This window comes from Mus pahari, chromosome 5 (assembly GCF_900095145.1).
Source record: "Mus pahari chromosome 5, PAHARI_EIJ_v1.1, whole genome shotgun sequence".
In the NCBI taxonomy this organism is placed as follows: domain Eukaryota; kingdom Metazoa; phylum Chordata; class Mammalia; order Rodentia; family Muridae; genus Mus; species Mus pahari.
This window is the reverse complement of record NC_034594.1, coordinates 21336545-21352493: the sequence shown is the minus strand read 5'-3', so window position 1 is coordinate 21352493 and position 15949 is coordinate 21336545. Positions and strand designations below refer to the sequence as shown.

Genomic DNA, 15949 nt, shown 5'->3' with positions numbered 1-15949 from the left:
ATTTTTATATACTGTAAGCTGTATAAGCTATACTTAGAGGTAAAACTCATTAGTGATAACCAGTTTACCAGAAGCAAACCCTTAACAATTATCAAGTAAAAACAAACTCTTTAATAATTTTATATGAAATAGGCAAGCCATTTTGTAATGCCTGATTGATCTCTTATAAATTTTGAATTAAATCTTTACTATTAGTAACACATGGGCTGCCTCTCTGAAGGCAGGGGGTGTGGCCACAGACAGCCACACTACCATAGGGCTGTGGACAGCCACACTACTGAAGGGCTGTGGACAGTCACACTATCATATAGAGCTGTGGACAGCCACACTACTGAAGGGCTGTGGACAGCCACACTACCATAGGGCTGTGGACAGCCACACTACTGAAGGGCTGTGGTTCCTAAGGAAGCTGTGAAGGTTTATGGTCTGGAGACATATGTGTCTCAAGACTCTGGATGGGCTATTCATTCAAAACGCTCTGTCTGTGGTTTAAGTAACTTGAGGGACTGCAGAGGTGACTCGTTTCAATTGCAGGGAATCAAGTCAGACTTTGAGCTACTAATTCTAGTCTCTTCTGTGACAAAACTTAAGAAATGCTGTTAGTAAGTGTTGGTTTTCTTCTCTTCCAGATCCCAGAAGGAAGCAGCCACAGTCAAGGATTCCTGCAGGCCAAGGCATTTTACCTGATACATGCGCACACACACACACACACACACACACACACACAGGAGTTTGTGCTTGCATGCACATGTGCTCACACAATTAAAGAGGGGCTACTGACAATGGTTAATAGTTCACTAACTACTGAATATCACACATCCGCTTTGTTTCCATCCACTGCTCTCAGAATGAAACCTTCAAATTCTGCTGAGGCATTCTAGGCTATAGATGACTGAAACCCTGTTTATTCTACATCTGTGTGTTTGGATGTTTTGGTCACACCCATCTTGAAGCCTAAGGCATTACGGACTCTACTTCTTTGGTCAGCACATTGGGAACAAGCAAAAGGAACTTTTATTCTAAATACTACCATTTCATTTTCATTTCATTAATCACAAAGAGAAAGTGAAGTCTAGGTCCCAGGCCCTAGCGAGCTGGGGACTTCGCTATAGCTGAACAGCTTCTGTTGTAAGGAAACAGTTGTCTGCGTCCAGATATTCCAGGGACAACTAACTTTTCCATCTTGGCTGGCAGGGTCAAACACAATTCCTGTCCCCACGTCCAGGAACCTACTCCAATCCTGATTGATGGAAACGCCCTTGCTCAACCCCTTATCTTTAAATATGATTGACAATGCTACAGCCCACCCAGCTCTCCCTCTCTTTCTGGTTTCCTGCGTTAACTATGCTATACAACATCTCCTTGAGATCATAGTTCAGTTCTCCTGTCTTTTCTGGGGCCCTGATCGATCCGTAGTGTCTTGATTACAGTAAATTTTTGTCATCTGCATCGACCTGAAGTTTGAGTTCCGTTGGGTTTAAGATGATCCCACAAGCACACCAAGGTGCACACTTCCTTACGCCACATGTCCTCTTTGTGTATTTCTCTATTAAACATTTATTATTTACAATTCTTCATGCTCTTCATGGTGTGCTGACTAATGCAATATAGGCTTCTCGGATATCTAGAAGTCTCCCTAAACCCATTGTTTTTCAAATGCACAGGAAAGCTTCCACAGCCACCTTAACTAGTTCCAGGTCTGGAAAGCCAAGTAGGAAGTAGGGTCCTGGGTCTGTGATCCTTAGAACCGCTATCACTGAAGAAAACCTGGTACTAGCAAAAAGACACAATTCCTTCCTGCCTTACACTACCCGGAAGCGAGGACAGATGGCACCCCGTCACTTGTCACAGAACTTGCGATCTTGAATGGAGACGCCCGCGGTAGGTACCACACAACACCAGTAGTCACACCCACCCGGCGGTGCGACCTTCCATCTGCGCAGGCGCACGCCGATCGCTTCCGCCATAGGCGTGGTCAATCCTGGGCGTGGCCAGGCGGGGGCGTGGTCTGCAGGCGGCTAGGCTGTCCGCACCCCCAGCCCTCCAGGGAATGGCGCTGGGGGTCCGGGGGCGCGGGGCTTCGGGGCAGGGTCTAGCCTCGGAGACCCCGGTGACGGCCACAGCACCGTCCAGTGCTGTGAGCTCCCGCCGCTTCCTGCTCTGGCTCTACCTGGTAGGCTTCTTGGTGAGTGCCCGCGCCGGGGCTGGGGAAAAGCATAGAGTCTCTGCAGACTGAGGTAATCAAGTTCCCGGGTATTTTACACAGCTCCAGCCCGGAGTCTGAAGTGTGCTGTGAGGTGCCTCCTCTTGCCCTTTCACCACTGACCTCAGGTGTCACTGACCTCAGGTGTGACTCCTTGACCCAGTCTGTACTGGAGGCCTTGAAGCTGGAGAGTGGAAGTTACGGTGGACTGCACACAATTGCCTTTGGCAAAATGGCACGTGTTTTTGTTTTGCTTTAATTTATGTGCATGTGTGTATTGGTTTGGTTCGCAAATAGTCCTTTGCCCTGTAGAATGAGAAGCTTTAAGAAGTTATCCTTCCACCCATCCGTTTATTAATGAAGTTTCATTACTAATGAATATTCATGAAGTTTCTGAATGCCTGCCACTGTGGTACATGCCCTGGAGCACTGACATCATAAGCAGTTTCTGCTTCCAGAGAATTTATAGTCTTAGTCTTGGACCCTGATTCACACTGGCTCCTCTTTCAAGGCGAGGTTTAGTTCAATAGGCCTGGTTATAAGCAGCCGGAAAAATCTTTCAGTAGGATTTCTTCATCAGGCAGACGGAACCAATTAGTTGAATGATCAATGGGAAAAGACTGTAGCAAGTATCTATCTGATTGGCACTGAACCTGAGAAAACAATATCTGTTGTTCCCTGTCCAGATGAAGTAAGTCTACTCTTTTTTTTTTTTTCCAGGCTGAAGGGTTGCTGGAATTAGGAGTTAGCATGCTGAGCCACATAGCTAAGGAACAGAGAGGCAGCCTATGTTTGGATTCTAAATTGTCCAACAGTTGGTAGAGGTTCTGTTTAATTAATACTTGTTAGAATCTTGAAGAAAGAAGATTTCACCAAATGTCTGTATTCACTGAGCTAGAAGGTATTGAGTACCATGCCTGAGAGATATCTCTGCCTAAAGTGTACATGCCAGTCCTGAGATTTACAGTTTCCCTTCTTAGGCTCCATGCCTTGACTTTATAGAGTGTGAAGTTAGGAATGCCGACATTGTTTACTTCCACTGTGTAGTCTGGTTGTTCAGAATTCAAAGCTGGGGAGTGTGGATTGTTGTGGGAAAGGATACTGACTGTCATCCACTGGAGTGATGCACATCTCCAACCTGCTGAGGCCCCACCACAGAGGGCACGTAGTTCATTTGTGGAAAAGACTCAGGCCCTCACTTGGAACATTCAGACTTCACCCGGAGGGTAACAGCAGCTACCAGGGGTTAGAATTCAGACTAGTTTGGGAATTACAATGGAATCAAGCAGTTCATCCATCATTCATTCTGTGCAGCCTTCCAACACAGACTTGGAGGTTCATAGCCTCTCCTGTTTTCCATGTGCTGTGCACATGGTAAATCCAGTCTGATGTAAAATTTTGAGAAGTGTAATAATATATTTAAGAGAATAATATATCCAAGAGCACATCTTGAGGGAAATACATATGATTTCCACATCGTTTTTCAAAGGTTAAGGATTTTATTTTTTCAATGAGAAATGTTGTATAGAATCTTATCTTATGCAGCTGTATGTATTGTTGTAGGAGCCTATGCTGACTTTTTAAATCATTGATGATATTACGCATAGTTTAGTCACTGTTTTCTTGTATTCCGAGACCCCAAAGGCTTCAGAAAATGCTTTCTGACTGGAAGAAGAAGGGCATAAGATTGGAGAAGTCATTCGCAAATGTTCTAGTTTTAGCTCTCGATATTTTTGATATTTTAACTTCTTTCACTAGGAATACTAAACCCATTCCTTTGGCGCATTTTGGTTACACTAAGATGGTGCCAAGTTCTGTGATGTCATCTGCTTTTGTCCAGATACCTGGTCAGTTTCTTTTCCCTCTTCCCAGCCTGTGGCAGGTGACAGTTTATCTGCATGGAGATAGCCCACCAGTGGAGAAACTCTGGGTTTCGTTCCCTGTACAAGGCAGAGAAAGAAGCTCGAATGCATTCATCAGTTGCCACTGAGAAAGGCTGATGCAAAGGGGAAGGTTAGGTGTTCCCATCACGCTGACTTATGAGTGGGTACAAGCACATGGGTTGTCAGATGAAAAATGGTGGCCCTGTAGGAAGTGTAGATCAGGAAGGAAGCGCTCACCTTCCATTTTACCTTAAAACTTTCTAAGAACGAGTCAGCCGCTAGCTTTCCTGGTAAAAGGAGTGCTATTTTAGTGCTACAGGTGATATTACCAACGCTTGCTCATGAGCCTATGTTATACCTTCCATCATTCTTAGTCTATGGATATCAGTATTTCATCAGCCTTCCACCTTCCGCATGCTTTCCTGGTCTCAGGTATTGATATGTGACAGATTTTGAAGCCTAGCATGGTGGAACGTGCTTGTGACATCCGTCCTCAGGAGGCTGAGGTGCAAGGTCATCCTGGGCTACATAATAAGGCTGCCTCAAAAAGTACAGGCTCTGGTCCATCGGTCCTTTTCTGTAACTTGAGATTCTTACTGAAGCAAAAAACAGCTTTACCCATAATTGCAGACCACCCTCCCTTCATCACCCACAGGACACTGGGGTTTTTCAGTTCACTCTTGCTTTGCTTCAGGTGGGGGCACTTGTGCTGCGCATCCTCCCTGGATGTTAAAGGCCAGTCACAAAGAAGCTAAAATGAAAGCTGACCCTGGCCTGCAAATTAGTCAGGCATTTAGACTTACCTGGCTTCCATCATAACTTTTAACCTGGCCGTGGTGGTCTACTATTAGATGCAGGTTTTGTGTTTGAAATTGAATTATAGTGTTAGGGTCACCAGTTTAAATAGTACTAAGCTCCAGTACTAACTCAACCCCCTGTTTGGTTTCCCAGGACCTGTTTGGTGTCAGCATGGTGGTCCCATTGCTGAATCTTCATGTCAGATCCCTCGGAGTAAGTCCTGTAGTGGCTGGAATAGTAGGTGAGTGTTTATAAACCTGCTTATTTGCAAAACAGTGATTTTCAAATGCTCTGAAAAATAGCCGAGCCCCTAACCAGACCTTGCCCAGAAGGAAATAGGAAATGGAATGGCTTTGCAGCGTTTTTCCAAGTACTAAAATGGACGGACTCCTGCCTGAACCAACTGCCTTCAGGAAGGCTATTGAGGTTTGAGTCATTTCCACAGCCCATACTGATGGGAGGGCTGCTTCCTGAGCCTCTGGTAGTTTGGGCCAGGTATGTTGCAGGCAAGGCACAGCCTCTGGCCTCCTGTCTACAAGCACAGTTCTGGAACTGAGTCCAAAGAAGCAGTCTATGGAAGTCACACCTAAAGGGAAAAGGTGTGTTTGGGTGACCACTTTGGGACACTAGCTGCAAGCTTCTAAAACTACCAGTGCATCCCAGAAGCCCAGGGACTTTCTGCCCATGCAGCATGAAATTCCACCCAATTTCTCTCCACTTGTAAAAGAGACAGGAGTACTTGGGGTATAGAACTGTGCATGCGAAGCACCAAAAAATCCTTAATGCTAATTGCCCGAGTCCTTCACAAATTGGAGAAGTTAGGCCGTTTTCCACATCACCTTTGTGTATGTATGTGTGTATACACACATACACACACATACATACATATACATATATTATATATATATATATATATATATATACACACACACATATATGTATGTATCCTGATCCCTGTTCTGCTTATTATTTCTCCCTCAAAATATATACATTGAATTATGCTGACGACTTTGTAGCCTATCAGCCTTTAGAAAAAGCCAAATGGACCCGTTGCATAACTAGGGCGGGGAAGGAAGGAACTCTGTAAGTTCCTTAAACAAACGGAGCTTTTCTGTTTAAAATTTGCTCGTTTTATTTACACGGCTCTTCGTCATTGTAGTTACCCCATATCGCTTACGATATTTCCAGTCATGGATATAACGGGCTCTCCCCTTCTTTTCTCAGCTCTAAAATGCTTGATCTGTGTGAGTGAGTGTTAAAAGTTCAGTACTGGGTCCTGTTTTACCAGGATTCTGGTGTTCGCTCTCTAAAGACAGAGCAGGGCTACTTCCGGGGTCCCCAAGTCTGGCTCTTGTTGTCCTCCTTCTCATCTGCTTGCTCACATTTTATTTTGGAGGCCTTTACATTGTTTTAGAGAAGATGTAGAAGAGTTCAGCTTCCTGGAGATGCCCTCTCCCTTAAGTTTTCTGCTGATTTCTACCTGATGGCTGCCATGTTCATTTAGCCACGCCCACGCCTTTTCGAACATTACCGATTCTTTTTCAGGCTCCTCCTACGGCATTTTGCAACTCTTCTCCAGCACCTTTGTGGTAAGCTATCCTCCGTCAAGTAAGTAATTCTCTAGCCAGCAGCCCGTCTCCAGCTCTTAGATACGTGCCACTGCGGGTCCTCCAATGTGCGCTTATGAAACGGAGGCTCAGGGGTGGGTGTGCTGGTGGTTATAAAATACAGCTTCGTTAGGTAAGAGACTGGGTAGAATCCTGCCCTCTGCCTTTTGGCCCTTGGGAAGATGTGTGCTTCAAAGACTCAGATGCCTTCTTCTGCGAGGCACACTGAGCCATTAGTACACGTTGGGGGAGAATGTACCACGTCATAACATGCTTTTTGAGAAAAAGAATATAAACAGAAGCTATCATCCCGTTACTTGATTCGTGTAACTGATTGCAGTCAAATCCGCCTGCATTTCTACGGTTCTGTACGGAAGTGTGTATGTACACTGAGCTATTATTGGTCTCATTATTTGTGAGAGCATTTGGTAGAACTTTAAAATTGATTGGTTAGGTATCCAAAAGATGGTACAGAGGGAATCTGAAGTGATTTTCTCCCTCTTCTGGACACTCCTTAGTCTGAAGTCCAGAGACTGTCAGTGAGCATATCCCACCCCATCCTTCACCCCCCCATCCCCTCACCCCTCACCTCCCCATCCCCCCACCCCTCACCCCCCCCATCCTCCCATCCCTCACCCCCTCCCATGCAGCCCCTGGAGGTCTGGAGGCCTCAGTAAGTTCAGTAATCAGTCTCATTGGTTGCCAGGAGTGACCGATTGAAGCAAGTGGCTGGCATCTCGCATTTGGCTTGTGTTTTCCTGGCTGCATCCTGGTCAAGGAATAGCTTTTAAAGGCATTGAATGAGAATCTATAAATACTGTCAACTGGGTAAACACTTACGCGTTCATTTATCTTTATTTCAGGCTTTTAAGACAGTAAATAGGCATGCACTGAAGAGAGGGCTCAGCAGTTGAGAGCTCTCTCTGCTCTTTCAGAGGACCCAGGTTCAGTTCTTAGCACCACAGCACAGCTCACAACTGCCTGTGGCTCCGTCTCCAGGGAATACAATGTCCTATATTTTATTTTATTTTATCTTATTGGAGACAGATCATCTCTGTGTAGTTATTTGCATCCTGGAAGCCCCTAGGTAGACCAGGCTGGTCTTGAGCCTACAGAGATTTGCCTGCTTCTTGAGTGCTGGGTGTAACTGCGTGTGCCACTTTGCCTGGCCCTATCCAGCATCCTCTTATGTCCTCCTTGGGCTCTCCATGAACATGTGACACAGACATCCATACAGGGAAAACACTCACACATAAAATAATAACACATCTTTTAAAAATGTTAAATCTCCCTAACATTCAAGTTAGGGATGCTCTAAACTGTAGGAAGAGAAAGAAGAGCAGGCAGGCTGACGAAGCTGCAGGTACAATGACTCCAACATTCTCTGACTAGCTCTGTCATCTGGCTAGAAGGCTTGATGTGTTTCTGTGAGGGATAGCGGAAGTATCAGAACTGGGAACCCCCAGCTTTCTTGCCTTCCACCCTGAGCAGGATACCCGCCCTCCCTCTCTGAGCCGCTTTCTTCCACCCTGGCCTGTGCTTACATAGATTTGGGATCACAGGGGGCTATTTTTCTCATTTACTTTCATTTTCAGTATTTTTTAAATTCCCTAAACAACCTGGTTTCTGCAGAGCATAGTTGCATCAAACAATAAAAATGCAGTCAGAAACGAGGCTTTGCAACTTGACCTTTTATTTCCCCAGCAGTGAATTTCTCAGCTGCTGGACCACCATGGGATATTATGCCTCACCTTGTGGGACGGTTAGATAAAGTAGCATGTGGCACAGGGCATGACATGTCCGACTCCCTGACATCTCCTGGGGCCATGTTGTGTCTGTGTGGTGCTCGTTGCTATTGGAGGCCTCTGCTTGTTCCTCTCAGGGCTGCTGGAGTGATGTGGTCGGAAGACGGTCCTCCTTGCTGGTGTGCATCCTGCTCAGTGCCCTGGGCTATCTCCTCCTCGGAGTGTCCACCAATGTGTTCCTGTTTACACTGGCTAGAGTCCCCGTGGGTGAGTTCTGACCCCAGAGGATTGGGTTCTCAGTGTATGTCTGTGTGTGAACCTGAGCCTGCTGGTGAATGCGGGTACTCACCCGCAGAGACCAATGGCTGTAGTAATGGTGGCAATGATCACTTGATTATTGATGCTGTTTATTGAGCATTTACTATTGGTAGCCCCTCGGATAACTTATCCAAAGGTACCTGATCTGCCTCTTTCCTGTTGCCCTGCTTCCCTCTGTGTTCAGACAGTTAAGACCATGTGAGATGCCTTCAGCTGGCTTCGCTGAAGCCCCCCCCCCCCCCCCCGGAGACCTGACTGCTGACATTACTATGTAGGAGAACCAGGAGTTGGTTTCCTTCTTCCAGACTGCTCTTGACAATTTCTAACACCTTGAGATAGCGTTCACCTTGGACCTTCATTGAGACATTTTATCAACTCTTAGAAACTGCACCCTTAGGTGTCTGGTGGGTGAGGACCTGCTGTGGAAACTCCATCCCTCCTTGTCTTTCTTAGCATCCAGAGCTCCAGATCTCAGCATTTTTTTCCCCTTAGCTAGTACGGCATAGACAGACTCCATTACCGTAGTCACAAGGCTGCTACACCATACATCAGCCCTCATCGAGTTAAGCGTCTCGCTCTATTACCACCACAGAGATGAGCGAGCTCTACCACTAACACACAGCTGAGGGTCAGCTCATTTGAAACTGTCACGCATGTGGGACAGGAGAGTTATTGACCCTCCCACGTAGCAGTGATTTTGCTGTTGGCTGTTTATCTGGAAGCTGCCTCCTTAAGTGTGGTCCACAATCCAATGCCACCAGTACATTCTAAATTATAATTAATAGCCATTCGAGTGCATCCTGGTGTTGCATTTATTATATTATTGTTTGGTTGACGGTGTGTCTTCAGTACTGCACCTCTCTATACTCCACCATTTGTGTTAGGTAAGGAGCCCAGCAGAAGCCGCCATGTCGTGTTACAGCTTGAAATGATGTACAGTGATCTGCAAGGAGCTCAGCGGTGTTGACTAAAATGCCTGGCAGCCATTCCCAGGGCTCATCAGTATATTCCTAAGTATTCCTCACATGAATGTCAAATAATCCGCAGGAGCCTACAGTCATGCTGAAGCCATCAGGTAGTCAGCAAACAAGCTCACAGGTCCCTAACCAGTAGGACGCAGTTGGCATTGGTTATATGAAGACACAGTCATAGTCACTAGAGTCCTACTAGTGTGTGGCTTGTTTAGATGAAGGTGCCTCATGTTTCTTCTCATAAGTTTCTTCACTGTTCCTGCCCATATCCCTCATTGCCTTGTAATATGTTCTGTATACTTTAGCCCAAAGAAAAAAATCCACATTCCATGAGGGTGGATTTTGCTGGTTATTTGTGGGTTTGTTTGTTTGTTTGTTTGTTTTTGGTTAGCTCATTGCTTTATCCACACATGGATCAGTGCAGCACTATTTGTAGTGAGTGAGCAAAGAAACCATTGTAACCACATAACTGTGAGAAAGCCACTGTATTCGAGGGAGTGCAGTAAAGAGACTTCCGACATGACGGCCCTGTTGTGTGGTTATGGGTTAGAAGAAAAAGAGAAACTGTCCAGAGCAGAGGAAGAAAGGAGGAGACTGGATATGGCCAGCAGTTTGGACGTGAGAGTGGGAGAACATAGAGAGTATGGTGAGAAAGCAAGAGACAGACAGACAGACAGACAGACAGAGGGAGAGCGAGGGAGAGAGATAGCAAGAGATAGAAGATAGTACACACACACACACACACACACACACACACACATAGAGAGAGAGAGAGAGAGAGAGAGAGAGAGAGAGAGAGAGAGAGAGAGAGAGAGAAAATATGGTGGGCAGTGGGGAAACCTTGAGTTATAAAGAGGAGGGAAGTGAGGCTGCTGAGGAGAGCTAGGGTGCTCACATGGAATTGGAGATGTATAACCGGCGCTTGTGATACTGAGGGCAGCTCGAGGCCAGCATGGGCTTCGATATGCAACCACGGGTAGCCATCTCGCTTCTGCCCGAGCTGAGGGAAACAACTCCTTTCGCAGATGGGAACTCTCTTCAGTTTCACAAATTCCTGAGGAATGCTAGGGTTTATTTAGAGTCCAGAGATCCCTCTGTAGTCCATATTGAGGTCATTTCTGGATAGTTGTGCTGCCTGAGACCTAGTAGCCACTAGGAATTTCATTCAGATGACAAAGAATGTTGGGGTGTCAAGATGAGACACGGGTAAGCCGAAGTCTGACACACTCAGTGCTAGATGTGGCCAAGTCACATAACTGTGCTGTCTTTGGAGTCCATTTATGACTGGGCAAGTTCTGCAAGCCCTAGTGGTTCAGAGAAAATGGAAACAAGAACTCCATATGGCTCAGGGCTGAAGAGCCTCCCAGAGGGGTCTGCTCCTTCGGAGTTCTGAAGGGTACAGAGCACATCTTCTCTCCCTCGCAGGTGTTTTTAAACACACCCTCTCCATCTCCAGAGCACTGCTTTCTGACCTGGTCACAGAGAAGGAGCGGCCACTTGTCCTGGGACAGTTCAACACAGCCTCGGGCGTAGGCTTCATCTTGGGCCCTGTGGTTGGTGGTTATCTGACGGAATTGGATGGTGGGTTCTATGTGACAGCCTTCATTTGCTGCTCTGTCTTCCTCCTCAATGCTGGTGAGTTCACTGTTGGGCACATATACTTAAAACTCACAAGTCTACCCAAGTCTGTCTTCTTGCAATTCTTCGTAACACTATCTGTTCTCAGTGAATTTCACATCACCTACCCCATCCACCTCATCTCACTACCTGCCCTCTGCCCTTGCAACCTCCCCACAAAAGGAAAAAAAAAATCTCAGTATGGAAGCTGTAATGTGTCACACTGTAACTCACAGTGTACCCTTTTGTCTATACTTCTTTGTATATTTATTTACAAATGTTTATTGCAATGAGTTGCTGGTCTAGCTTGAGCCCTGGTCTGGTTTTAGCTTCTGCTAAGCTGTCAATACTGGGATTCACTGGGACCCCTTTTGAATATCCTCTTGTTGCCCTGTATCATGGAGGTCCTACAGCTTTGGCTCTATCTGTAGGATTGGCTTCTTCATAGGCTCCAGCAGTTCATCAATGGGGTAGATGTTGGGCTGGCCAACTCAAAGCCCTGGATCTGAGCCTGGGAGATATCTGAGCCTGTCAGCCTACCAGCTCTCCAGCACCCTCACCACCAGGGCAAGCTCTCCAGCACTAGCCTGCCTAGCTCATCCAACCCCACGACTGCCATCCAAGCCATCAGGGCCAGCTCTATTGTGCTGCCCAGATGAGGGACAGAGCCTGTTCTACTGAGTGCTGTAGCATTCAAGGGGCTAGGATAGCTTTCTTGCTCTCACACCCTTGGGGATGGCTCACCTGCATCCCCCGCAACCAGGACCAACTCTATGGTGCTGGCCACATAAGGTCCATTCTTCTGAATGCTGCAGCAGGTGAGGGGCATGCCCAGCTCTCCTACCCACTGCAGGAGGCGAGGGCAATGAATGGGGGAGGGCATCTTTCCCTTGCCCATAGCACCGCATAGCAGATTTCTTAGGGTTTTATTGCTGTGAAGAGACACCGTGACCAAGGCAACTCTTATACTTAAAACGTTTAATTGGGGCTGAAGTACAGTTTCAAAGTTTAGCCCATCATCATCATGACAGGAAGCATGGCAACATCCAGGCAGACATGATACTGGAGGAGCCAAGAGGTCTACATCCTGATCTGCAGGCAATAGAAGGTGACTGGCTTCTGCAGGCAGCCAGGAGGAGGAGGCGGCTGGATGGAGCTTGAGCATAGGAGTCTCAAAGTCCGCCCCACAGTGATACACTTCTTTCAGCAAGATCACATCTCCTAATTGTGCCACTCCTTGGGTCAAGCATATTCAAACCAGCACCGCAGACAGGTGGCAGAGCTAGCTGTTCCATACGCAACGCCCTCAAGGCTGACTCACAAGTACTCATGCAACCGCAGCAAGCTCTGTGTGAACCCTGCTCTCCCGAGTACTATATCTGGTGAATGGTAGGGTCAGCTCTTCTGCTCTCAGGGCCAGCTCTCCCATGAGAGAGGCCAGACCAGGGGTGGGGCCAGTTCTATACAACCCTCAGACATCAACATGGCCCCGGGAGGCAATCCAGAACAGGCACATCCACTTGGCCTTTGCTGGTAACAGACCCTAGCTGCTGTAGCACCACAGACCCAGACAGCAGTGCAGGACCCCACTTGTGCACATATAACTCACACCGACACACACACTCACACACACATACATTAGTATAATAATGATAATAATAGAGTTGGCAGAGTTGTTCAAGAATGAAAGTTAATTTGATGATCCTCTCTTGCAGAGGACCAGCCTCAGCTTGGAGAGGGGTTCCTGAGGAAGGGGTGTTTGGAAGTGGCATAAAAACAACAACAAACAAAAACAATAAACCAACCAAACAAAAAAAAAAACCCTGGGAGTCAAAATGTAGGTACAAGCTGGCAGCCTATGTTCTGCTTGAGACAGCTTTCTAAAGATCACCAGACAGCTCACCTTTCTCAGACCAAAGCCCAGTCTTTTATTTACATATCAATTCAATCAGCCATCCCAGGTTTCCTTTTGGTTATCCCACCAATCATCTTTTTTTTTTTTTTTTTTTTTAACCTCAGCCCCTTGACTACTAGGAAAGAAAGCAAGCACATTTTTCATTTTTCTTAACATTGAAAATGGGTTCAGAGATCTGCCTACCTTTATAAGCACAGAAAATAATTTAGCTCTGAGATCACCGTTCCCACCACACCTGGGCCTAAATTCTCTCTGTCCCAGGCTGACCTTGAACTCAGGTATCTGCCTGCCTTTGTATCTTTCTGATAAGCTGGCTTATAGTGCAGCTGCTTCTGTTCTTTAAGGTTTGTGAAGCCCCTCATAAAATTCATATTACAACCTTACATTTCTCATAGTTTGAGAACTTTATATTTTTGAACTCATGTTTTCAGAGTTCTTTCCCACATCCTTAAGGACTATCCTGAGGATCACAGAATTTACCATTTTTGCTAAGGACATAGACGCAGGCTCACCTCCCAGACTGAAGTAAAATATGTATATTTTTATACAAACAAACCTTACACCCAGCAACCATCAACACTTGTGGAAGCCCAGGCCCTGCTGGCTCTGTTCCAAGGGTGGGAACCATGTCACACCATGGACACTCTCTCTTGCTCTCATGGTGACTGGACAGGTTTACATCCCATCAGTGCTGGGCAGGCTTTCTCATTATCATAGCATTGATGTCATTCAGTAATCCCCTAGAGGAAGAAGTAACAACTAAGTATGGCTGTGACTTGGACTCCATTTGCTGGTGATGATGTTGGACACCGTTTTGCTGACCATTTGTTGGAGATGTGTTCATCCAAGTCCTGCTAACTCTTGTTTTGTTTGGCATTTTTGCTTTTGGTTGAAGAATACCTTGCATAACTCTGATTTTAACCTTTAAAAAAGAATTTACAAAAATTTAATTGTTATAATGTTATTACACATGTGAACTACTTTGAATACAAATGTGTCAGGCAACAGTGGGAAATGTTAGAGTTTGACACTTTTTTCCCAGTCTTCTATCTGGGATACAATTACTCTTTAGATAAAATAGTTTTTTTTTTTAATTGTTTAAGAATTCCCTACATTGTATTTTGAGGAAATTCATCTCTCTGAAGGTTCACTCTCCATTCCATATCTAACCAGTTTATATCTATATATCTATATATCTATATATATAGATATATATAAACAAAAACAATCTCATTAGTGCAGTCCATATGCTGGTAAGTATGTTAGTTCACTGGAGGGTGTTAGAATTACCAAGGGCCACACCCCTAGTGCAAAAGCTTCCTCCCCTGGCCAGCAGCAATTACCAATAATCCCGTACATGGAGTGTGACTTTGTGCCCACATCTCTGCTCCATGGCTCAGTTCTCTGACTTAATATTAACTTAATATTTGCATTAGATTTGAGTACTACAAATGATACCTACTCTTTACATCATCCATTAACTTCAGGGACTGTTTCCCTGCTGTGTGGAAGCCTTTTAGCTTGCCCTGGGTCTGCTCTCTCTGTGTGCTTTTGTTACCTGTCCTTGTCTACTGGAAACACCCCTGGCAAGCCCAGCTCTGACAAGTGGCTTTCCTCCCTTTTCTTTAAAGCATTGTGTGTTTAGGTCTGACATTCATCTTCAATCCATTTTGAGTTCATTTTTGGGTATGGCAAAAGGCAGGGACCGATTCCATCATTTTGTTCAATAATAATATATTATCTTAGTTATTATAATCTATATAAAACATCTCCATTTTTAGTAGATCTGTTAATTTTTTCAATAAAGTATGGAAGTTTGTTTTTTTTTAATTTTATTTATTTATTTTTTCAAAGAGAGCAGCTATATATGTTTAGCCACAGAACCTCCCCCCCCCTCAGTTTTATATCAGGCCTTATTCATCCTACCTAGTGATAGGCAGTGCCATGTTCTCTCTCCCACCTGCATAGCTATACTTCACACTGCAGCTCGGCTCCTGTTGGAAGGCTTTTTCTCCGTTGTGCCTGACTCCCCCTCTGCAGCCCAGATTCTTCTCATTTGTCTTTCCCAGCATTCCTTTCATCATTCACTTCAGACACTTGCTTCATTTCTCTTTGCCTGGCCATTCCGAACAAACAGGACTTTTTTTTATAGCACCTCCAAAATTTTGTTGCCATTTTGGCATCATGCTTGCGTCCTACAACATACTGCTGAAGGGCTGGCATTATGCCAGATGACCTCTCTTCTATCCATGTCCCTGGACATATTCCACCACGGTATTCGACGAATAGAAAGTGCCTCCTGTCCTTTGCCACCCTCGAGTGAGCTAGGTGCTCAGAGACCATGGCATAGACAGGTCTCAATAAACAGCTTTGTAAATGAGAGAAACCAAGCAGACTGTCTATTTGCCCACCTGTCTAATCATATGCCACTGTGCTTCAGGGGTTTGACCCTTCACCTTGGGGCATGATAATGAGCAGTACACTCCGCGTTGGGTTAATTTCAGGTCCAGGAAGCAAAGTCCATGTGATAGAACCACTTTATAATTTCTGTCAGGATCTGAACCCACACCCCCCTCCACCCAGGTCATAAACACAAGTTTATGATAAAAGAAAAGTGTTTAATATTTTTAGAAGCATGACTGTGGAGGTTCTTTGTAGACAGACCTCTTTCTCAGGGGAGACTAAAGGATGTCTACACCTCCTTAAAATGTTCTAAGAAGGAAGCAAAGTTCAACCTGGGGAGCCAGTGGATTATGGTGCTTCCTTATACAGAGCATGGGTGAGGACTGCTGTCAGTAGTGTAAGTGATTCTGAGCTGCCACACTGGGAAGTGTTCAGTCGGTTGATGCTCTGCTCTTACAGAGACATCGATGCAGACCCTCTTTTTTTTTT

At 45.6% G+C, this 15949-nt stretch overlaps 1 protein-coding gene across 1 annotated transcript in view; it reads left to right on the top strand.

Moving 5' to 3' along the window:
* Nucleotides 1-2012: 2012 nt before the first annotated feature.
* The window catches only part of Mfsd9 (major facilitator superfamily domain containing 9), a 19802-nt gene continuing 5865 nt past the window's right edge, over nt 2013-15949 (top strand). Inside the window, exons 1-5 of the mRNA XM_021198922.1 lie at nt 2013-2185; nt 5038-5125; nt 6430-6473; nt 8374-8503; nt 10951-11160. Coding sequence (XP_021054581.1) covers nt 2051-2185; nt 5038-5125; nt 6430-6473; nt 8374-8503; nt 10951-11160 — 607 coding nt within the window. The 5' untranslated portion in view covers nt 2013-2050. The remainder of the gene's footprint in view (nt 2186-5037; nt 5126-6429; nt 6474-8373; nt 8504-10950; nt 11161-15949) is intronic.